Here is a 24613-nt window from a genome sequence, read left to right as displayed (position 1 = left end):
ACCCGCCAGAGAACCGATGAGCAAAATGCCAGCGGACCACCAGCTATGCCCCCAATGGACCGACAGTGGTCTGCCAGCCTCTTGCTATCTGGGATGTTTCTCATACGTGTTGGACCTATTTATCGCACACCAGAGATGATGGATTAGTTTCAAACCATCAAAATATTTGAAGAGGTCATGTTGTCTCATGCTGAAGAGGAAATGCCTTTGAGATGGGCGTTTCAACAAGACAATGACTCAAAAGACACCAGTAGTCTTGACCAGACCAAAGTCTTGTTTCTAGACGAACAAGATTGACGTTATGGAGTGGCCAGCCCGATCCCCAGACCTCAATATAGAAAACCTGTGGGGTAACATCAAAAATGCTGTTTCTGAGGCAAAACCCAGAAATGCAGAGGAATTGTGGAATGTAGTTCAATCGTCCTGGGCTGGAATACGATGCGAACCACTCAAGTGATTCATTCAGAGAATGAAACAGTTTCTGCTTCGGACGTCATATGTCACGTGATTTTTCCGTACCAAAGTAACCTTCGGAGCAGTGGTTCAAATGGAAATTGTAGTTAATGGTTGGAAACATCAATGCTTCAGTGTCAGACTGCCATCACTACTTTGAACCCCATAACAGACTCTCAAAAAATTTGGTGATCTTTGACCTGAATTTTTTTTAAGAGATCTGGAACTCATTTCTAACTTTTCTAAATTCAACCAAAACATCTCTATAATATATATATATATATATATAAATACCTTCCTGCTCCCCTTCTCTGTCTTTCCAGTCCTGTTATAATGACTCCCGGTCTTTTCCTTTGTCTGTCTTTCACAAGGCGAATTGAAACTGCACAATATACAACCATTACTACCCGGAACTACCCAGGAAGACTAGACCCGGAACTACCCAGGAAGACTAGACTGGAGTATGGGCTACTCATCAACATTGAAATTGAGCCAATTAAACCAAGTTCAAGCAGAAGCTGACAATGATTATTAGTAACAGACTCTTAGGATCATATTTGGACAGACAGCACAAGTAACACAGAATATCAGTTAAATGCAATAGGGTTTACACAATAGTCATAATCATTACACATACAATCACATACAAATAATGTAGTTAATTCATAGCTTCCAGAACTGGTACATGGAATTAAGTCACAAAATACACACGTTATTGTGGTGCTCCAGGAGAGGGTTGCACCAACAGGACTTAGGACCAGTCTTAAGTAATTATAAAGAATTGAAAGAAGTTAGTTTCATCAAAACATTAGTCTATAACGGAATATACATACATACATACATACATACATTACACATGCATCTACATTGTACAGATGCATCTACAATGACAGACCCCAACTTGGCCTATAATAACATGATTTACATTTACATCATACTAATTATTCGTGCCATGTGTTTGCCAGGAGACGAATAGTGGAATGACCATATTTGGTGCTGAAGGAGGCGGAGCCGTACTCTGGCAGGGTGTGTTGTTGACCTAAGTGGGCAGAGCGGTACTATTTAACCTCTGAGTGTGCGTCGTTATATGAAAACTAAGATCTGATATTTTTGAAAAGGCTTCGCCACACTCGATACATTTATAAGGCTTCTTCTCATCAGTGTGTTGTTTTCGCATATGTAATTTAAGAGCAGACAAATGTGCAAAAGCTTTTTCGCAATCGACACATTTATGAGGTTTCTCTCCCGTGTGAGTTAAAAAATGGCTTTTAAGATGTGAAAGTAATGAAAAAGCTCTTCCACACTGGTCACATGTGTGAGGCTTCTCTCCAGTGTGTATTAGCATATGGGATTTAAGATTTGAATGTAATGAAAAAGCTTTTCCACACTGGGCACAAGTGTGCGGCTTCTCTCCAGTGTGTGTCAACATATGGGATTTAAGACTTGACATTGTTGAGAAGGCTTTTCCACACTGGGCACATGTATGAGGCTTCTCTCCAGTGTGTTTTTTCATATGGGTTTTAAGATGTGAACTTCGTGAAAAAGCTTTTCCACACTGGGCACATTTATGAGGCTTCTCTCCGGTGTGTATTGTCATATGGGTTTTAAGATGTGAACTTAGTAGAAAAGCTTTTCCACACTGGACACATTTATGAGGCCTGTCTCCAGTATGAGTCGAAATATGGTATTTAAGAGATATTCGGTATGGAAAAGCTTTTCCGCAGTGAACACATTTATGAGGCTTCTCTCCATTGTGTATTACCATATGGGATTTAAGATCTGACCTTTGTGAAAAAGCTTTTCCACACTGGGTACATGTATGAGGCTTCTCTCCAGTGTGTATTGTCATATGGGTTTTAAGATGTGAACTTTGTGAAAAAGCTTTTCTGCACTGGGTACATGTATGAGGCTTCTCTCTAGTGTGTACTCTCATATGGGATTTAAGATGTGAACTTAGTGAAAAAGCTTTTCCACACTGGACACATTTATGAGGCCTGTCTCCAGTATGAGTCAAAATATGGTATTTAAGAGATGCAACATGTAAGAAATCTTTTCCGCAGTGAACACATTTATGAGGCTTCTCTCCAGTGTGTATTACCATATGGGATTTAAGATGTGAATTTTGTGAAAAAGCTTTTCCACACTGGGTACATTCATGAGGCTTCTCTCCAGTGTGTATCAGCATATGGGATTTAAGATGTGAACTTGATGAAAAAGCTTTTCCACAATGGACGCATTTATGTTGCCTTTTCCCAGTGCTCTGGCTTAAATCAACACCAAGAGAGTGTGTTTGCTGGTGTTTCTCGAGTTCAGTAAGGACCGTAAAACTCTTCCTGCAGACTGTGCAGTGGTGCATTCTTCCTTTGAGCTGCAGGTTGAGTTCATCATTCTGCTCATGGATCTTCTGTTGTGTTACTGGTGGGTGATCTGGAACACATGGAAGAGTTACCATAGAGACTTAGAATGTTACTGGTGGGTGTTCTGATACACCTGGAAGAATTACAAGATGGATTTAGAATGGCAGGTGTTCTACATTCAGCAATTTGATTATCTGATAAAGACATATGCTATACAGGCCCCAGCTGTGGCGCAACTGGCTGGGACACCTGCACCGTACGCCAGCGACCCGGGTTCGATTCCCGCCCCGTGGTCCTTTCCGGATCCCACCCTGACTCTCTCTCCCACTCACTTCCTGTCACTTTACACTGTCCTGTCGCATTAAATGCATAAAAGCCCAAAAAAATATATACTTTCAAAAGACATATGCTATACAAACAGAGAAAGTGTGAGACATGGCAGGTGAAAACATTGTTTTTTTCATGCACTGGCCAATTTCGAGATTTTGAGCTAGTTTGCTACCTTAGCATGTATTCTTTCACACTACTACAACAACAAAGTCCGATTTTCACATTCAGGTGTTTATTTCATTACATTTTGTCTACTCGCGCCTGTATATTTCTCCTAAATTCACCAAAAGTTAGCTTTCTAAAGTTTCATTCACTACCGCGACCGTGATACGAAACATATCACGTGTAGTACTGTTGGAAAGCTCTTTTTCCTGCATGACGTTGACAAAGGACACTTCCTTTATATCCGCAACCAATCGTGAAAGTTCAAAGGCGAGTCTAGGCTGAGAATGGAATCTCATTGGCTGTGACTCAAGGCCGTTTTCTGAAAATTAGTTTTATTGTCATTTTCCAGTATAAACATCTCAGCCTATGTAGCACCAGGGCTTAAAATTGGGGGGGGGGGGGGGGGGGGGAATTCCCCCCTTAGGTTATTCATGTAGGGGGGATTTACACAATTTGGGGGGGAGGGGGTCGATTCTGATACCAAGTCAAGAATTGCGATTTCGATACTTCTTCGATACTTTTTAAAAAAAGTGTTTGATTTTGGTGCCCCCACCACCCTGACGTCATCAGTAATATATACTGTAGTGGGATCATTCACAACAGTGGACATCCTAGATTCTGCTTGACTCTCTCCACACACACACAAACACACACTGAAAATGATGGCTTATGTGATATGTTTCTATTTCATATATTTTTAAATTCATATAGAGTGTATTTAGTTAATAATGTATTTTTTTTAATGTATAGCATTTTACTAGTAATTACTAGTAGCTAAACATATTTAGTAATATGAATGCTTCATATTGACGTTTAACCTATAACACTTAGGCATATATTTAATGTGGTGTGTAGGTCTAATTGAGTGCACATTGGTGATGAGTAGGTGTAATTGAGTGCCTGTCACTTTAAGAAAATACGTGAGAGTAATTAGCCTCCCTTCAGCCTGACGGTTTTAGGCTAGTCGCTAGTGAATAAAAGTTGTGCATAGTGCATAAGGATATGTGGATGCAAATCATTATGTTTTCCATGTCATTAGATACAATAAATGTTCAAAAAACTAACAAGTCGAAGACAATCTTTCTGGGATCAAGTGTTGATGTGACCTGAGCTAGCAGGATAGTTACCAAGGAGCTCTTTCCAGATGTAAAAGTTTGCCATGGTTGCACAGCCTATTTGCGTAAGCGCAAAGTGGTTCTCTCTCTCTCTCTCTCTCTCTCTCTCTCTCTCTGTGTGTGTGTGTGTGTGTGTGTGTGTGTGTGTGTGTGTGTGTGTCTGCGTCTGCATGAGGCTATGTTCAATTCAACTCAGTAGTTGATCCGTCCAGTCAATAGCACCGCATTCACACCACTTCATGATTATATTAACGTCATCAGACAGGCTGTAAAAGTGTATGCGGGAATTTCTCGCATTATGATGGCTAGAGTTGCGGGACTTGAACAAATTATGTGCAATACCCGCAATCCTGCAGTGAAATTTAAGCCCTGAGCACCCATGTACACCAAACATTCCAGTTATACACTTAGCAGTATTCTGAAGATATTTACAAAGGGATTTGTTAATGAATCATTCCTGGCCTGATTTATGTGACATTTTAATAAAAAAATATGGCTATATTTTTAAGGCTATGGACAGTAGGTAATGAAAGCAGATATCCTGAAATCCCTCTGTAATTTTATTTTCATCTTATGTGTAAACAAATTTGAATTTTAAAATCATGCAGAATTTTGCACCTGGCTTTATGATATGTTCAGATCTATCTACCGAAAATATATGCAAGATCGCGCATATTTAATGAGAATTCCTAATTTGCATAATTAAACATACACATTTCAAAAACTTGTAATACCTTTGTTTCATACTTGTGTAAGTAATCAACTGAGGAAGTTTCATGGTGATTTTATTATTTAAAATTTTTACCCTATTCACCTGTATTGCCTTGCCTTAACAGACATGTTCACCTTGTTCTCTGATGTAGCATATAGAAGGTATGCAATTCTGGTCTAGGGCAACACATTGACATAAACTGCAGAAACTGCTTGTCTAACCAAGTGTTATTAACCCTATGAAACCTAGACTAATTTTAAGGGCATTCTCAGCACCTTTAGTTAGAAGCATCCTGGTCTTTGTAAGTGCCATTCATACATGCTATATATATATATATATATATATATATATATATATATATATATCAGGGTTTCCGTTGTCCGGTAATTACCGGACATTGGCCGAAAAAAAAAATGAAATGTCCGACAAAATTAAATCTCTCCGGTCAAATTGTCCGGTTTAAATTGGCTAATAATCCCGTCCCCTAACGCAATCTGAATTTGAGAATAAGCCTTAATACGCAAGCCTATATTATACGCCCTCTGTCTATGTTTTTAAATGAACAGGCTCTACCGTTTGAAAAGTAAGCTATTAAACAACATGCATAGCTATGCTGCATTTCAAATAGGAAGCGCACGCTTAAAACGTCCATGTTAAACAACGAACAAATGAGTAAGACGGTTCAAACATGGCCAGGCCCAGGCAGACTAGCCGTTTTTCAGAGGCCAGACGCGATGGATGATGATAAATTGGTAATGTCTGAAGCCTCAGATGTCCGGTCAACTCCACCACCACCAGATAAAAAGCAGAAGTGTCGGGCGTATCTGTCGGAATCAGTGACATTGGAAGTGAAGTTGCGGGGGATGCGGCCGCTCCAAGACACTGTCATTCTCCGTGTAGCCTACACTGGACATGCAAAGTGTTCTTTACCTAAAGCATACAGTAGGCCTATGCGTTCTCTGTCTATGATCTGCAGGGTTAGGGCCTCCTCGACGAGGAGATTACTGGTCCGCGGATAATTTCTGGCACGATTAAACGGTATTGAACCGCGGGCGAAAGAAAAATAAACTAAACATTTCCCAGAATAGGAAACATTTCTTAATTTATTGTTATCAAATAAAGAGGCATAGTATTAGAGGGTAGTGGTGTGAGTGCTCATTCTTGTATGTGCGCATCTGTGAAACAGTTAAACAGTCACCACTGGAGATGTGGAGAACATGGGTAGCAGCAACAAACAACGTAGCCTTTTTAAAACAACGAACGAAGCAGACTCTTGCTGTCCATGAAAAGATACTGGCTAGATCTTTTTAGGCATGTTTAAGTTAGGCTAATGAACATGTTGCATTCTAGCTTGATTATGCCATTCTTTAAGTAGCCTGTCTCCAGTTTTCCTCAATTTGACTAATTAAGAAGCGATAATATATTTGACCGGCATATCATCAAAATGTCCGGAAAACGAAAACTCTGCCGGTCACTTTGACCGCCATCATTTTTTTCTAGCGGAAACTCTGATATATATATATATATATATATATTAGAGATGCACCGATAGATCGGCTAGTGACCGGAATCGGCCGATTTTCACGTGATCGGCCATGACCGGCGACCGGCCGGTCAGTCTGAGACATGCCGATTTTATGCCGGTCAAATGCACTCGTGCGCCGCAATTGTAACAACACCCAGCTGAGTTTGCAAAGTTTGAAGAAGCTAGCAACCAACACTCAGGGCTGGATGTAGTGCTACAAAGAAAGCGCTAATAGAGTTTTTCTATGCAGCAAACGCTGTGCTTTGCCATTGGCCTACTGCGTGGAATTTACTAAGCTGTCACTTCATTAGGCTACGTAAACATCGCTCATCACCGCCCGTCACTGCCGCTAATTGCGTGCCCACAGCTGAACCACAAGCGCTGCTGAACGGAGATAACCGATTGCGACATTAAAAATAATCAAAGTTTAGCGATCATAGGCTACATAATAAGATGTCAACAAGCAGCGACATACAGTAGCCATAGTAGTTCTACTCCACTTCTACCCTAGTCTAGCAGATTGAGAAGTGGATGTCGTGAAGTGAACAAACGATAGCCTATTAGAAAGGCAAACAAACGTTAAAGTTGCTTTTGACATAGTAGCCTACAATGAAGAAAATTGATGCTCTGAATACTGAATCAGCCGTCTCTGAAAGTTTATATAGCCTAATTGATGCATTTAACCGGAATTTGGATTTAATTTTTTCACCGCAAAACAGACGTGCACTGTTTTCATATATGGTGGAGCACCTAATCGCTAAGCACTTCTCCCCTGTTGATTGCGTGATAGCCTAGGCTACTACCACTTTTCCCTCGCCCTCCCATAAATTCATCAATGCATATGAAAATATGATCATGGTAGCATGTTCAAATGTAGGCCTATCATGAAAATTGTTCTTATATCTTTAGTTGGATGTGAGAAGAATAAAATGGGTGTTCCATAACTTAACTTAATCCATAATTTGATACTGCAGCTGAAGTTAGACTTGAAGAAGAATCTGTCTGCTCACCGTTTCCATTTTTTTTAACAGCCATTTCATTATTGATAAGTTGATTACATGTCTATATTAACATGTTCTATCAAAGAGAAGATAGAAAATAACTATTTGTGTGTGTGCTGTAAAATGGTTAGAAGAAATGAAATTGGAATCGGCTAAAATCGGTATCGGCAGGTCAAACTCTATGAAAAATCGGAAATCGGTATCGGCCCAGAAAATTGCAATCGGTGCATCTCTAATATATATATATATATATATATATATATAATTTTATTTTTTTTCAAGGCTATCTTGAATCTCACAATTACATGTATTAACACTTGCATTGATTTGATTTTGTAAAATAATAAAAATATAATTCTTCAAAAATCTAACCACCGCAAGCTGACCAATATGGGATTTTGAAGGCCGATAGCAATATCAATATTTGAAAGTTTCAATAAGCTGATATAGTACGGTGTCTTGTGTAATCCCGCTGGATTTTTTAGTGGAAATCAAATCGATCGATTTTTTTTGCATATTTTGCTAGTATAGAGTCTAAGAAACAAGATTTTTTTGTCTTCAAATTTTCACGATCCATTTTCACACTTAGATGACATAATTTATATAATGCATAATTAAGACTGGGACTACCTAGCCTAGAAATCTAGACGCACCCTAGCGGCAGCAAATGGCACTCACCGTTCGCAGTGCTCAGTCCGAGGGGCGGGATAATCGGTTGTCTTTCAAATTCCCTCTGCACGCAATAGGACAGTGGCAGCGTTAGGAGTCCCATGCGTTTTCCCACCAGCGGAGCTAGTTGGCTAGTTCAAACTTTTGCCAACTTAAAACAAGCTTAACTCTTGTCACACTGTTGGCCAACAGCAACATCCAGCTTTTTTCTGTTTTCAAGTGGCAGGGAATTCAAGCCAAACCGTTGCAACTCTGCCATCAATCATTATGTTAAGCCCGCCTAACGACTCTGTACACGATTTGATTGGCCTGATAGAAGTTTAATTTTTCGAGCTCACAAGCCAACGGAGTTGCTAGACTAGCCCTGCTAGGGTGCGTCTAGATTTCTAGGCTATGATTATTTATGTTCAGACAATATTTTAATATACGTTTTCTGAAAATATATGTTTATATATGTAATTTAACAATCTCTCATTAATGATGCACTAATTTGCATACATTTAAATTACAGACATCTGAATATTGCACAGTTAACATTGAATGTAGTCAGGTTCAGGTTTGCCTTCAGAACTTTTATGGATTCAGAGCCTTAAAAGAACAGCTTGTTCAAGTGCCAGTCCTCGGTTATGCCGATTTCAGTCGTCCCTTTATCTTAGAGACGGATGCAAGCCATGCAGGATTCGGGGCAGTTCTGTCACAGGAGAAGGATCGGTTACGGCGACCGATAGCCTTTGCTAGCCGGGGCTTGCGACCAAGTGAGAGGAACATGTCAAATTATAGGGCCATGAAACTCAAACTCCTTGCAGTCAAGTGAGCAATCACAGAAAAAATTGCAAGTATCCCCTGGGTTCACCGTGTACACCGACAACAATCGGACAGCTAATCGCAATGCTGATGCCCTTTCTAGGCTTCCCACAAGCCCCACTAACACTTTGCGATCTGTGTCACACAGCCTGGACGTCCCACTGCCGATTGCCATAGCCAACATGCAAGCCTCGAGTGCATCTATCCAAGACTCTTGGGTGACAGAATCTTGTATGGTGGACACCATTCCTGGTCGAACCAATAGAGACCTGAAAGTCCTGCAAGGGACTGATCCCTGTATTTCCAGATTTCTGTGGTTTTGGCGACAAGGACGTCCACCTACCCGTTACAATGGAGTGAACCAAGGGAAGTCCAGCAGCTGATAAAGCAGTGGTCACATATACAGGAAGTGGGTGGGACTTTGTACCGAGCGATCCAGGCTCCTCCTTCCAGGGATCCAGTGCTGCAGCTTTTACTGCCCAATGTGTTGCGAGTCGAAGTGCTCAATAGCCTACACAACCATGGCCATCTGGGGGTGGACAGGACCTTGGATTGGGCTAGCACAGGACAAGACAATGTTCTGGTAGTCACAGATGTTTTCGCAGTTTACCCAGGCCTTTCCTACCCCTGATCAGAGAGCTTCCACCCTAGCTAAGATTCTAACTGATAGAACTAACTAACTAACTCTATGTGTATGGCGTGCCGAGGAGAATCCACTCCGATCAGGGGCGCAGCTTTGAGGGGGAGCTGTTGAAGCACCTGTGTGACATCTACACCATAACAAAAAGAGTAGAACCACCGCTTATCATCCAGAGGGGAACGGTCAATGTGAATGTTTCAACAGGACACTTCATGACTTGCTCAGGACCTTACCCCTGAAAAGAAGTGTAAATGGCCCTAGTTGCTACCTATAATACCACGGTGTACCAGTCCACACAGCACTCCCCAAACGAGCTGATGTTCGGTCAGAAGCTACAGTTACCAGTCGACCACGTATTTGGACAGTCCACCGACTGATGGAGGAGTTGGGTCAGAGCCTGTCTATCTTCATCTCAATGTAGTTAGCTAGCTAGACCATGTCATTGCCACACACAAATGGGGGCAGAAGTGGAAATGTGTCAGAGTGACAATGCATTGGTTAATTTGGTTGTTGGTAATTATTGTAATGACGCTAGTAATAAAAAATGAGCTGTAAAGCCTAACTCTTGCTATAAAGTGACTAACTTCTTTTAAATTATCGTTATCGTCAAAAGCACAACAAATATTGAGATATTACTTTTATTATCTATACCGCCCACCCCTAACAGACACACATTATAAATATGAAATGTGTGTGTACATCATTGTATTAAAATTTCTACATATTTGCAAACTGACAACATTTTAATGAATGAACTCTTTGTGTATCAGTGTGTAGTTCCTTAGTCCTACCTCCCTGAGGAGAATCATCGTCTTGGTATTCTTCATCCTCATCGTCATGGTATTCTTGTTCATCCTCATCGTCTTGGTATTCTTCTTCCTCATCATCCTCTAATTTCACTTCAAACTTCACTGTTGTCTGTGATGCTTCATTAGAGCCAAGAGACTCAGTTTTACAGAACAGCTCTGTGAGCGGCTTCTCCTCCTCGTCGTCTTGACATGTGATCATGTGATCATATTGCTCTACTTTAATGTCCTCTTCTTTAATGTCCTCTACTTTAATGTCCTCTACTTTTGGTGTTGGCAGCTGGAATGCTTCATTACCGTCAGAGTTTACCAACAGCCCAAGATCCATAGCAACGGCCCGAGGATCCTGTCTGGAGATTCCTCTCTGTATTCAAAGAGGAAGGGAAAACACATGGGGAAATAGGATAGCGTTAGGTTAACGTCTTTCAACTTCATGTTACCTCCTCGGTCTGAAAAACAGAGCATAAACATCGCAAGAAGAGGGCACGATATATAATCTGTTAAACATCAACTAGGGTTGGGCCGATGAGCGATGTCACCATCCATTGTGATGGTTGACCGACATCACAATGGGAAGCAACCATTGTGATGCCACACCCCCACAAGCCAGACACTGCATAGGCTAAAACATAAAAAAACGTTTCCCTGGAAATGAAATTGAGCCTAGAACTGATACATATGCAGAGTACTTTAAAACTGTCAGCCAGAGAGGACTTAAAAATGAAGGACTTATCTATGTGAAACCACAGTCTTATTCAAATAATTCCTGACTGTGACATTGTCATTGTTTGTTTCACATGACCCCCACCCAATCCCAATCCTCCCCCACCTTTTTTATGCAGCCCTTGCCACTTAATCTATTAAACCCCTCTTCTACTGCACTTTTTACCCCCCCCTCATTAATGCACAAATAGGCTGACACCAGACATAATTTCACTGCATTTCTTACTTCCAGTAACTATATGCATGTGACAATAAACTTCCTTGTATCCTTGTATCCTTGTATGTCTCACACTGTAGGCTACATTGAACTTAAAATATGTAATGTTTCAGCAGAAAAAAATATTTGAGTAGACTAACAAATTATTTGGGCTGTAACGATATGCGATTCGAAACCGAAATCGCGGCACTTATATCCATGATACTGTGTCGCGATGTGAAAAGGCAGAACCGCGACAGACCCTTTCTGTTTCACACAGTGCTTTGCAGCTTACACGGCCGCATAAGCAACACACATCTCCCGCTTTATTTACCGGTAGCCTAGGTTGTCCGAAAATAAATAAATAAATAAATAAATAAATAAATAATAATTTCATACCTCTCGTTGCTTTTATTGTAGACTATTTGTTCAACTTTACCAAACAGTTTAGAAGTAAACCCCCTCTCCTTGCCCTGCTCTCTCTCGTTCTCCCTCCCTCTCACTCCCTCTCCTGCTCAATGAACACGCACGGCTCGGCCAACATAACCCAAATAAAACATTCACAATCGTGAAAGCAAGGACGCATAGAAGACAAATAGCTAAATTACTATTAAATCCGCTTAGCATCATTAGCATGCTGCACATATTTGTTTAAAACTCTTGCATTCAAGTTGACTGATCATCTCAATACCAACGTTTCCTCAAAAGAGCCTGTCCCAAGGAGAACAAGTAGCCTATTACCTTGAAACTTAAACACACATGGGGAAACTGAACCGACCAATCAGTAGACTATGATAAGCTAGCCAACTGTACTTTGTTTACAATATGTCCAGGCTTCAACCAGACAGCTGAATTAAAGAGGTAGAGTTATAATAAAAATAGTAGGCCTAGGCCATAGGCTAATCTGCATAAAGTGTGCTGTCATAAATATCAGACATTCAGTAAAATCGTTTTTATATCAGGATATAAAATAATACAGATTATACTATATTGTAATCCTCTGGTGTTCTACAGTATGCTATTAAAATGTTATTTAATAAAATGTCTAGCCCCCCCCAATTTTTTTTTTTTAAAAAACAAATAAAAATCGAGGTTCGTATCGAACCGTGGGTCAAAAATCGTGATACGAACCGAATCGTGAGGTTGGTGTATCGTTACAGCCCTACAAATTATTATTATTATTGTTACAACTAGAGGAAATAATTGTTGATTGTCACTAATAGTTCCAATATAGAATAATATAAATTATTCTTAATTTAATATAATATAAAATAGACATGGGGCGTCCGACAAAAGTTCTCAAAACGTTGCGTTGCATCGTGCTTGCAGTCAGGACACTCCAATTTAAAACGATGGAATTAAACAGATCGCTAATGTTCGCTCACATCACGTCCGGTCAGGACACACTGTAAGGCTTGTATTTCGTGCATTTGGCAAAAGCCCCAGACAGCAGCAGAATGGTAATCGGGATTGTTATTTGCAACGTCACCCAACCCTAACATCAACAACACATTACACAGCTTGTTATCAAGTCACCAAAGGGGCTTTATTCGCCTTATTCACCCAGTGGCCAGAACGAGGCTAAAGGGCCAAACCATATAGAAAGGCTAGATGTCTCGTCCGCGCTGCTGGCCAATGGAGGTCGACGTCCGTCCGCACCTTGCGGCCATCTTACCACAGTCAGCTCGCTAACTCATAACATTGTGTTTCAATGGTGCACTGTAAGTGACCTGAAGGTGTCATTGTTATAGCCTGGGGGCATTGTTCTGCCTTTAGTAGAAGAAGAGCCATCAGGTACCACAGAGCCCACCAGATAGCTTGTCTGTGACAAGATGGTCGCCGGTGATGCTGTTGGAGACTCCACCATAAGACATCTAGCCATTCTATATATCTCTATGGGCCAAACTGCCAAAAAAAAGCTCACCAAAAAAGAAGAAGGGTTTACTGGCCTGTTCTTCTTCAGTGAGTTTTTTTTGGCAGTTTGCAAACGGAGTGCATTAGGACCACCATCTGCTGGACTTAGGCGTAATGGCAAGTGTACCTTTTAGCCTCGTTCTGGTGTAATGGCAAGTGCACCCTTTAGCCTCGTTCTGGTGTAATGGCAAGTGTGCCCTTTAGCCTCGTTCTGGTGTGATGGCAAGTGTACCCTTTAGCCTCGTTCTGGTGTAATGGCAAGTGTACCCTTTAGCCTCGTTCTGGTGTGATGGCAAGTGTACCCTTTAGCCTCGTTCTGGTGTAATGGCAAGTGTACCCTTTAGCCTCGTTCTGGCGTGATGGCAAGTTGACCCTTTAGCCTCGTTCTGGCCGCTGGGTGAATAAGGCAAATTGGGGAACCTCTCACCACCACCACTTAGCACCTACCCGATTTAAGGCAACCTTGTGGAAAATTGCTCATTACGCAAACTAGCTTGAAGTGGAGAGTGAGGAAATAATGAATCACTGCACCATATTACACTTATAGAAAATGGGGATCATTAGGGCAGTGGTTTTCAAAGTGGTGCCGCGAGGGGGTGCCAGAGGGGCCTCAGCAAGTTGGAAGGAAAAATAAAAGGAACAAATAAATACATTTGAATTTTTTTTTAAATATACCTATTACTATGAGGGTTGTTATACAATGCCATTATAATAATGTCTTGCATATTTGAACATTATATTTTCCATGATAATGATTGAGAATAATAGTAGAGTGATAGCTCTCATATAGCAGAAAGCCCCAAATGCAGTTTTTTCACACTGTACGCTCTATTGCGAAGTGCTTGTGGCTAAAATAATTATTAGGATTAGCTTAATGTGTTTTTGCCGTAGTGTTGTCGATGGGTTTAATAACACATCGATGAGGTCCTTGGCCAGAACCTAGTGGTATTTGTGGGGCCTTGTCGTGGAAAAGTTTGGGACCCCCTGCACTAGGGAGCAGCCCATTGAATGAGCCGATCATTGGAAATGTATCAGAATTTCCAATAGGGGGAGAACGTTCATTCTCAAAATTCTCTGCAACGAGAGGACGCGCAGAACAAGTGTAGAATGAATAGGGGGCTATGGAGCTGCACCCCTATTAATTAAATACTAAATTCCTTTAGATATTTCTTAGAATTGCATTAATGCAATAGGAATTGTTGTTTATCTGTAAAATAAAATCCCTTCCAAAGTTTGTATGCCACGTGACAAAGAGCAAACCACTTTACCTAAGTCGGCACGAGTATCGTCACTTTTGTACATTACATGCGTGTTATTCCCTCAAACTATGGATTATACGCAACGCTCTTCAAAGAAACGCTGTAGAACTATACTAGCCACAGAGAAATTATTTGGTTGTTACAACCACCTCTGTTCCCGTTTAGCTTAACATACGATGCGAGGGTGCAGCATTCGTGTGGGTTATGACGCCAAGCTAATCTTGAGAGCCTCCTGTTTCCAAAGAGTTACCTTGATGTTGAGCATTCACCCAACAAAATATTACACTGGATCCCAACTTTAAACACTCCACCATACACTCCGGAAGTGACATATGTCTGTAATATTAACTATAATCTTGTCTAAGAATATGTGCTGTGCATAACATGACCTAATGTTGGCAAGAATGTAATCTGACTAGATTATTCTAACTCTAGCATACTTTATGTAAAGTTAGCAGTCTCATTTCAATGATAAGTGCTGCTGTTGTAAGATAAATGAGTAATACTAAAATGTTAACTTATTAAAAGCAAAACATACCTCAAACCGATTCAATAACTCTATTCCTCCATTCAGGGAAATCTCAATAGACGTTTACCACTCAACGACAAAGCAAGCTTCGTTTATGTTGTGGAATCGAGAGTAGCCTACTGAAGGAAGAATTTTCAGATCTTCTTCGCTGCCAGTTCATGGTGGTTGGTAAACCAAGATTAAGTTGTAGGCTACTACTGCCACCACCTGGACTGGAGTGGGACTACATGAGCCTTGAATTCGCTTTTAGACTGTGGCTAGACTGTGAGCTTTTCTCAAAGTCAAGGATAGGTCCTTCAAAGCCGCTCTTTCAAGGAAGTTACGTATTTGGGGTGCAATCCATACTCATAGAAATGAACATTTCGAGACACTTTTCTCTTATGATCCCAGAAAGATGTTCTTTGACTTGACTTGACTTTTATTTTAACTAATGACATGGAAGACATGATGAATTGAATCCACATATCCTTGCACTCTGCACAACTATATTCACTGACTAACCTAAAACCGTGAGACTGAAAGCTAATGCATATTCTTATTAACGTGACAGGCACTCAATTAGACAAGCACCACAAATGTGGTAACATTGAAGACAATGGTAGCCTAATAATTTAAATATAACTATGATGTATTCAAATTACTAAATATGTTTAACTATTAATAATTATGCATATCGTAAAATACTATAAACTATTAATAAAATAAGTGTAGGATCGCCACTGATCATATATGAATGATCATACAACATTCAATATTACTGATGCCGTCAAGGTGGTGGGGCCCCTAAATCAAATTTAAAAAAGTATCGAAATCGAGTTTCTTCACTTGGCATAAGTATCCAAAAGTAACCAAAAGTAACCAAAAGAATTCAAAAGCACATAGTTTATAGTTAAAAAGCCTTTCATTTATGTGGGCTTATGCGTTGCGACAAAATGTCTTCATCAGAGCATATAGGTTACATATTCACAGGTACTATTTAACCTGCATCAATCAGAAACACTCAGGTGCAGCTGTATTGTCTCCGCCCTGAAATCAGGCTGTCTTATTCACCCGGCGGCCAGAACGAGGCTAAAGGGTACACTTGCCATTACACCTCAGTCCAGCAGATGGTGCTATTACACCTCAGTCCAGCAGATGGTGCCATTACACCTAAGTCCAGCAGATGGTGGAGGTAATGCACTCCGTTTGCAAACAGCCAAAAAAACTCACTGAAGAAGAACAGGCCAGCGAACCCTTCTTTTTCGGTGAGCTTTTTTTTTTGCCAGTTTGCAAACGGAGTGCATTACCACCACCATCTGCTGGACTGAGGTGTAATGGCAAGTGTACCCTTTAGCCTCGTTCTGGCCGCCGGGTGAATAAGGCGAATTGACACTGCACAATATACAACCATTAAACTACCTGGAACTACCCAGGAAGACGAGAGAGTATGGGCTACTCATTAACATTGAAAAAGCACAGTTTTATCACGCACATCCAAAATTCATCCAGGTGCAGGATCGAAGATACGGTTTACAAGATAAAGTGAAGATTCGCACACTGTAGAGCTCCCAGTTAAGTATGTTTTATTTTGGTAACGTTTCAAGCCCTTACGGCCCTTCCTCAGACTCGTCAACATTGACATCGACATTGAAATTGAGCCAATTAAATCAAGACAGACTCTTAGGATCATATTTGGACAGACAGCACAAGTAACACAGAATATCAGTTAAATGCAATAGGGTTTACACAATAGTCATAATCATTACACATGAAATCACATACAAATAATGTAGTTAATTCATAGCTTCCAGAACTGGTACATGGAACTAAGTCACAAAATGCACACGTTGTTGTGGTGCTTCAGGAGAGGGTTGCACCAACAGGACTTAAGTAATTATAAAGAATTGAAAGAAGTTAGTTTCATCAAAACATTAGTCTATAACGGAATATACATACATACATACATACATTACACATGCATTTACATTGTACAGATGCATCTACAATGACAGACCCCAACTTGGCCTATAATAACATGATATACATTTACATCATGCTAATTATTCGTGCCATGTGTTTGCCAGGAGATGAATAGTGGAATGACCATATTTGGCGCTGAAGGAGGCGGAGCCGTACTCTGGCAGGGTGTGTTGTCGACCTGAGAGGGCAGACCTGCACAATTTAACCTCTTAGATGAAAAATAAGATCTGATATTTTTGAAAAGGCTTCGCCACACTCGATACATTTATAAGGCTTCTCATCAGTGTGTTTTTTTCGCATATGTAATTTAAGAGCAGACAAATATGAAAAAGCTCTTCCGCAATTGACACATTCATGAGGTTTCTCTCCCGTGTGTGTCAACATATGGGATTTAAGACATGACATTGTTGAAAAGGCTTTGCCACACTCGATACATTTATAAGGCTTCTCATCAGTGTGTTGTTTTCGCATATGTAATTTAAGAGCAGACAAATATGAAAAAGCTCTTCCGCAATTGACACATTTATGAGGTTTCTCTCCCGTGTGATTAAACATATGGGCTTTAAGAGTTGAATTTTGAGAAAAAGCTTTCCCACACTGGTCACACTTGTGAGGTTTCTCTCCCGTGTGAGTTAAATAATGGGTTTTAAGATGTGAAACTACTGAAAAAGCTCTTCCACACTGGTCACATTTGTGAGGCTTCTCTCCAGTGTGTGTCATCATATGGGCTTTAAGATGTGAATGTGCGGAATAAGCTTTTCCACACTGGTCACATATGTAAGGCTTCTCTCCCGTGTGTGATATCATATGGGATTTAAGATTTGACATTGTTGTGAAGGCTTTTCCACACTGGATACATTTATGAGGCTTCTCTCCCGTGTGTGATATCATATGGGATTTAAGATTTGACATTTTTGTGAAGGCTTTTCCACACTGGATACATTTATGAGGCTTCTCTCCAGTGTGAATTTTCATATGGGATTTAAGATATGAATTTTGTGAAAAAGCTTTTCCACACTGGGCACATGTGTGAGGCTTCTCTCCAGTGTGTATTACCATATGGGTTTTAAGATGTGAATTTTGTGAAAAAGCTTTTCCACACTGGGCACATGTGTGAGGCTTCTCTCCAGTGTGTATTTTCATATGGGATTTAAGATATGAATTTTTTGAAAAAGCTTTTCCACACTTGGCACATGTGTGAGGCTTCTCTCCAGTGTGTATTACCATATGGGATTTAAGATGTGAATTTTGTGAAAAAGCTTTTCCACACTGGGCACATGTGTGAGGCTTCTCTCCAGTGTGTATCAGCATATGGGATTTAAGATATGAACTTGATGAAAAAGCTTTTCCACAATGGACACATTTATGACGCCTTTTCATAGTGCTCTGGCTTAAATCAACACCAAGAGAGTGTGTTTGCTGGTGTTTCTCGAGTTCAGTAAGGACCGTAAAACTCTTCCTGCAGACAGTGCAGTGGTGCAGCCTTCCTTTGAGCTGCAGGTTGAGTTCATCATTCTGCTCATGGATCTTCTGTTGTGTTACTGGTGGGTGATCTGGAACACATGGAAGAGTTACCATAGAGACTTAGAATGTTACTGGTGGGTGTTCTGATACACCTGGAAGAGTAACCATAGAGACTTAGAATGCTACTGGTGGATGTTCTGATACACCTGGAAGAATTGACCTGTCGCTAAGCGCCACCCTTAGAACGCTGATGAGCCAATGACAGTCCAGCCTCAACGGGACTCGGACATCAGCTCGGACAACTCCATAGGAAACAACAGTGAGCAGGCATGAAATGTCAAATTAATGGTTGTTTATGGAGTTTATTAACACAAAAAACCCCGACGGATAACCAAGGTCAAACGTTTTGCAGGGGGACGTGTAATACTGATAGCCGGTACCCCGAGAGGCTAGAAAACGGGGTATATTTTCATCAACAGTAGGCCTAGCCTACAGGACGTCTCTCGCGTTTCCAACAGCTCAACGTAATGTAGGCTAAGCCAACAACGTGGGCACAGGTTCCCTGTTAAATCCCAAGATGAAAATGCTCATTAACCAACTACTATATTCTTACTACATCAAATATTAACGTAACCTAATATATCTTAGTATCAATCTTCCGCTAGCTAGCTAGCATTAACGTCAGTGGTTTTTGCACGGTGATTTGCACGGCTACTCGCCACAACTGCTTGTCACCTTGTATGTATTCTAAAGTTTTGAATACACCACTCCATAGCATAATTAAGTCCCTTTTGATAGCTTCTGGAGGAAAGTAAATCCTTTTATCGATCAAAACGTCCTCAAAGCCTGCTTTCATATACCGTCAGCTGCCATTGTCCACAATGTATTTCTAATCAAGTCTGGTTTGTTTGTCCGAGTTTTCACACGGTAACAATGGGGGGCGGGGCTTAGCGACAGGTCAATTACAAGATGGATTTAGAATGGCAGCAGTGTTTCCCATACATTGACTTATTTGTGGCGGCCCACCACAATATCAACATTGACCACCACACAATGATTTTCCAGGTTGTACAGTACTAAATTATGGTTAGCATCATAACCAGCTGTGCTAATTAGTTAAAAACTGTTGCATTCAAGTTAATTCTGCAAACCAACCACCACACATGGAATTCAATTCTCTGGGAAACACTGGGCAGGTGTTCTACATTCAGCAATTTGATTATCTGATAAAGACATATGCTTTACAAGACAGAAAGCCATTTTTTTCCAAGATGACATAGAATCGATTAACAGACATTTTCACCTTGTTCTCTGACGAAGCATGTAGAAGGTATGCAATTCTGGTCTAGATCAGCACACTGACATACACTGCAGAAACTGCTTGTCTAACCAAGTGTTATTAACCCTATGAAACCTAGACTAATTTTAAGGGTTCTCAGCACCTTTAGTTAGAAGCATTTATCCTGGTCATTGCCATTCATACATGCTATATATTGAGTCAAGGCTACCCAGATCTGCCACAATTTCATGTATTAATTTGCATTGATTTGATAAAATTTGATTAAATAATAAAAATACAAAAGCATATTATAAAAATTCTTATATTCTTATATTCCCTATTAAATAATTTTAACTGTTCAACTATTCCAACTGCGAGTTGTCATCAACTACAACTCCCGCCAGCTGTTTCCTCTGTCCTTAACTGTTTCAAAATAAAAGTCCTCAATACAATAATTTGCTATTAAGTAATTTAACCGTTTAAACTACTCAACTATTTAACTGTTCAGCCATTGCAACTGTCAGTTGTCATCAACTATGACTACCCACCAACCTTTTTCTCTATCTGACCTCCATCTTTTTACTTGGATTATATTTTAAACAATATTTTATTCAGCAGCCATTTTTGCATTTTCATGCACTCGTAATTCCCTGGAATTACATTCTCTAGTTGCTACTTAAGATACACCATAGTTAGTAGTTACTGAATCAAAATATTGTCGCATAGAATTACGTTTTTACCGTTGACAACCAATCAAGATCACTAATGATATCGGAAGCGTCACAGAATCACAGCACTTACGTTGGTAACGTTAACGTTCACTGTAACGTTGTATGGAATAAAATAAACACTGTATTTTTAAATAACAGACTTAATTTTGTTACATACTGTATATGCTTTGGGAATATTTCAGCCACCACTGTTGGCCTAACATAGGCTACCGCAGTGGATAGCTAGTTAAAGTAACTGTAACGTTAACACCCTTTCAAATATGGCTAATGAAATATCTGATAACAGATCAATCCACAGCAATGAAATGTATTCTGTGTGATAATGATGGGTAGATGTTTGGTAGCCTATTTGTACTGCTAGGTCCATACTATTTCCAGTAAATACAAACATGATTCAAACACTGCAAATACTGTAAATAAATGTGTGTAATCGCCCGCGTCTGTAACTCGATCTTCGACTTGTACTTTGTTAAATTTAACATTCCCACCATTTAAATGAGAAAACAATGTTAACAAATTACTTACGATGGACCATAGACCTAGGGAGAGGAGGGTGTAAGTTGGTGTGTAATTTAAGTCATAACTTAGCGTCACGTTGAAACTATTTTGCATGGTGCAACCCATTAAATTTTAGTAGCACGTAAACTTCAATGTAGTGCCAGTTTACGTTAGAACTAAGGGAAGATGGAACTTACGTTCAACTGGTGCAACCGGCTGCAGGAAATGTAATTAAACGCATCTGAGATTTTTAGTAAGTTCAAAAGAGAAAGAGGAAGTGATTCGTTGCTGTTGTTGATATTTTCGGGATTCTGATTGGCTTACATGGTCTTGAGCTTCTGGTTACACTGCCACATACAGGTTTGGCATGCTCTTGAAGGCATATACACGGGTTAGTGTAAAGGAAAACGTTTCTGAAAATTGACAGGTGTGCACGATGTTATTTTTGAAAAAGGAGAGGGTGAAATGTCTGTTTATGAAAATAGCCGGCCACATGTAAATGTAGCCTTAGAAGCACACCGTTAGCTTAACTTAAACATTAGCTTACTACAACTTATGACTGCATGTAAATGTTCTCCAGTGGTGCTCAGACCTAATGCAAAACGTAAGCATTTCAAATTCCACATAGCAGTCACATACCTTGAAAATGAACTTTATTAGTTTACCAGTTGAATTGAAAACCAAATCGTCTGTAGTCTCCTTATTTCATGCGACTACTTAACTCATTGAATGCTGCGCTGTTTTCGGAAGCTTTGGCCCAGAGTGCCAGCAATCTTGATCACAGCGTATTCTATGTTATAGCTATGGACACATACTATGGCTTGTTTGAAAGGTGAGACTTTAAGCTCTCAGTGGGTACAAACCGTTTATTTCTACATGCCTCTGTTCATAAGAAATCCCAAGCTAAACAGTGGCTAGTGTTCATCAAAATCCCTGTTTTATTTCTAGAAATGGAGATGTAACGTCTTTGATGAAATATGAAGTGTTGCCTGTAAAGTTTACGGGAAGTGACCTAGCGAGACTGCCACCTAGTGATAAACCCACGAAAATGGCCTGGTTTTGACCTGACGTGCATGTGTCACTGATTCAACCCAAAGCAGCAACCATCAAAAGCAGAGTTTTAAGATTAAATGTCCAGATAAAATGTCCAGATTGTGCGTTTTCATGAGTTTTCGATCGTCATATATTTAATTTCCATTCATCAAAGAGTTCCCAAAATCACATATAAGGTGTGTTAGAGTGTCTAGTTTCGTAATTAAAAAAAAAGCTAAAAACGTAATATTACGTTTTGGCACTCAACGCATGGGAAGGAAACGTTTTTGGCAATGAATGAGTTAAAGTGTTTCAACAATGTTTTGTCTTCTACGCGAATTAGGCTACATGTGAAGCCTCTGCAGGAAACGTTTTTGGCACTCAATGAGTTAAAGTGTTTCAACAATGTTTTGTCTTCTACGCGAATTAGGCTTCATGTGAAGCCTCTGCACGGCCCGGCCTTCGACTGGTCTGACACTACAGCACTTTTAGCCGCTTTCACCCCTGTGTGTGCACCTGAGTTTTTTCTTTACCGGTATAGTTAAAGGTGTGAAAGCGGCAAGAGAAAATTCACCCGGCGGTTTTGTGTAGTCAGTGGCAAGTCTGAGGTCATTGACTATTTTTACTAGGGCCGTTTCTGTGCTGTGATTTGATCTAAACTAGATTGGAATTGGACAAGGATACAGCTTTTACAGGACAAGCTGATTACAATCAACAATATTGATTATGCTAACCGATAGCCTCTCTATAGGATTTCTCAGATACATTAGCCATAAACTAACACATTAGTTTCTATTCTGTAACTTGTAATGCTAGTCTACATGATTGCTCTTAAACAAAACATCGAAGGAAATAATGGAGAGGTAGGATACCCTGAACTTCAGCTTCAAACTTTCTTTTGGGAAGCTGTTAGGCCTGTCTATCTTCATCTCAATGTAGTTGGCTAGACCATGTCATTGCCACACAAATGGGGGCAGAATTGGAAATGTGGCAATGCATTAGTTAATTTGGTTGTTGGTAATCATTGTAATGACGCTAGTCATAAATAATGAGCTGTAAAGCCTAACTCTTGCTGTAAAGTGACTAACTTCTTTTAAATTATCGTTATCAAAAGCACAACAAATATTAAGATATTACTTTTATTATCCATATCACCCATCCCTAACAGACACACATTATAAATATGTGATGTGTGTGTACATCATTGTATTATTAATTTCTAAATTTTTGCAAACTGACAACATTTTAATGAATGAACTCCTAGTGTATCAGTGTGTAATTCCTTAGTCCTACCTCCCTGAGGAGAATCATCGTCTTGGTATTCTTCATCCTCATAGTCGTGGTATTCTTCTTCCTCATCATCATCTTGGTCTTCTTCTTCATCCTCATCATCCTCTAATTTCACTTCAACCTCTGCTGTTGTCTGTGATGCTTCATTAGAGCCAAGAGACTCAGTTTTACAGAACAGCTCTGTGAGCGGCTTCTCCTCCTCGTCGTCTTGACATGTGATCATGTGATCATATTGCTCTACTTTAATGTCCTCTTCTTTAATGTCCTCTACTTTAATGTCCTCTTCTTTTGGTGTTGGCAGCTGGAATGCTTCATTACCGTCAGAGCTTACCGACAGCCCAAGATCCATAGCAACGGCCCGAGGATCCTGTCCGGAGCCTCCTCCCTGTACTCAAAGAGGAAGGGAAAACACATGGGGAAATAGGATAGTGTTAGGTTAACGTCTTTCAACTTCATGTTACCTCCTCGGTCTGAAAAACAGAGCATAAACATCGCAAGAAGAGGGCACGATATATCATCTGTTAAACATCAACTAGGGTTGGGCAGATGAGCGATGTGACCATCCATTGTGATGGTGGGAAGCAATACCATACCTAGAGTAGGGGTCGACCAATTATCGGCCGGGCCGATTATTAGGGCCGATATTTAGCATTTTTATAATAATTGGTATCGGTCATTTTTTCCACCGATAAGCCGATATTGAAATGGATAAAGAATGAAACACGCTACATTGTCTGTAAAGCGTCTCTCACTCCCTGCATTTGCTACTCTGTGGTCGGAGCATTGTCCCGCCCACTACACCGTCTGATTTGTTAGTTAGCACGAATTCCGCCAATCAGGATCGAAGACTGAACACAGAGAAAGTTTAGGATTCTCACTGAGGCAGACTGTAGACTGGGCTTCAGCTGTATGGAGCTATTTTTCGAAGGTAAGGAAGGTACCTTACATTGCTGAAGTTGCAATGAATCACAATCATCTACACTGAAGTTACAAAAACACCACTTTGGACACTATTGTCTCTTTGATCCGGATCAATAAGTAAAGAACCCACTTCCTTCTTTTAGCGAATTCCCGATTGATGCACGTTAGTGATATGCTGTTTAGCCTAGGCTACTAGTTAGCCTACAAACTCGGGTGCTGCGCGTCGGGAGTTCTTTGCCTC

General features: G+C 40.3%; 1 protein-coding gene across 1 annotated transcript; it reads right to left on the bottom strand.

Annotated features, from left to right (window-relative positions):
- Positions 1–1038: 1038 nt before the first annotated feature.
- On the bottom strand, positions 1039–23832 carry LOC143132213 (uncharacterized). Its single transcript, XM_076291628.1, has 4 exons — positions 23455–23832; positions 17364–18710; positions 10563–10949; positions 1039–2880 (listed from the first exon to the last, which is right to left on the bottom strand). The coding sequence occupies exons 1-4, from the start codon at positions 23798–23800 to the stop codon at positions 1493–1495; spliced, it is 3468 nt and encodes a 1155-aa protein (XP_076147743.1). The 5' UTR covers positions 23801–23832; the 3' UTR covers positions 1039–1492.
- Positions 23833–24613: the final 781 nt, after the last annotated feature.

Source organism: Alosa pseudoharengus, unplaced genomic scaffold (assembly GCF_046254945.1).
Source record: "Alosa pseudoharengus isolate Yale_2024_CS ecotype anadromous, Long Island Sound unplaced genomic scaffold, YU_APseudo_1.1 YU_APseudo_1.1_scf_1, whole genome shotgun sequence".
Lineage (NCBI taxonomy): Eukaryota > Metazoa > Chordata > Actinopteri > Clupeiformes > Clupeidae > Alosa > Alosa pseudoharengus.
This window is presented reverse-complemented; position numbering and strand designations above follow the sequence as displayed.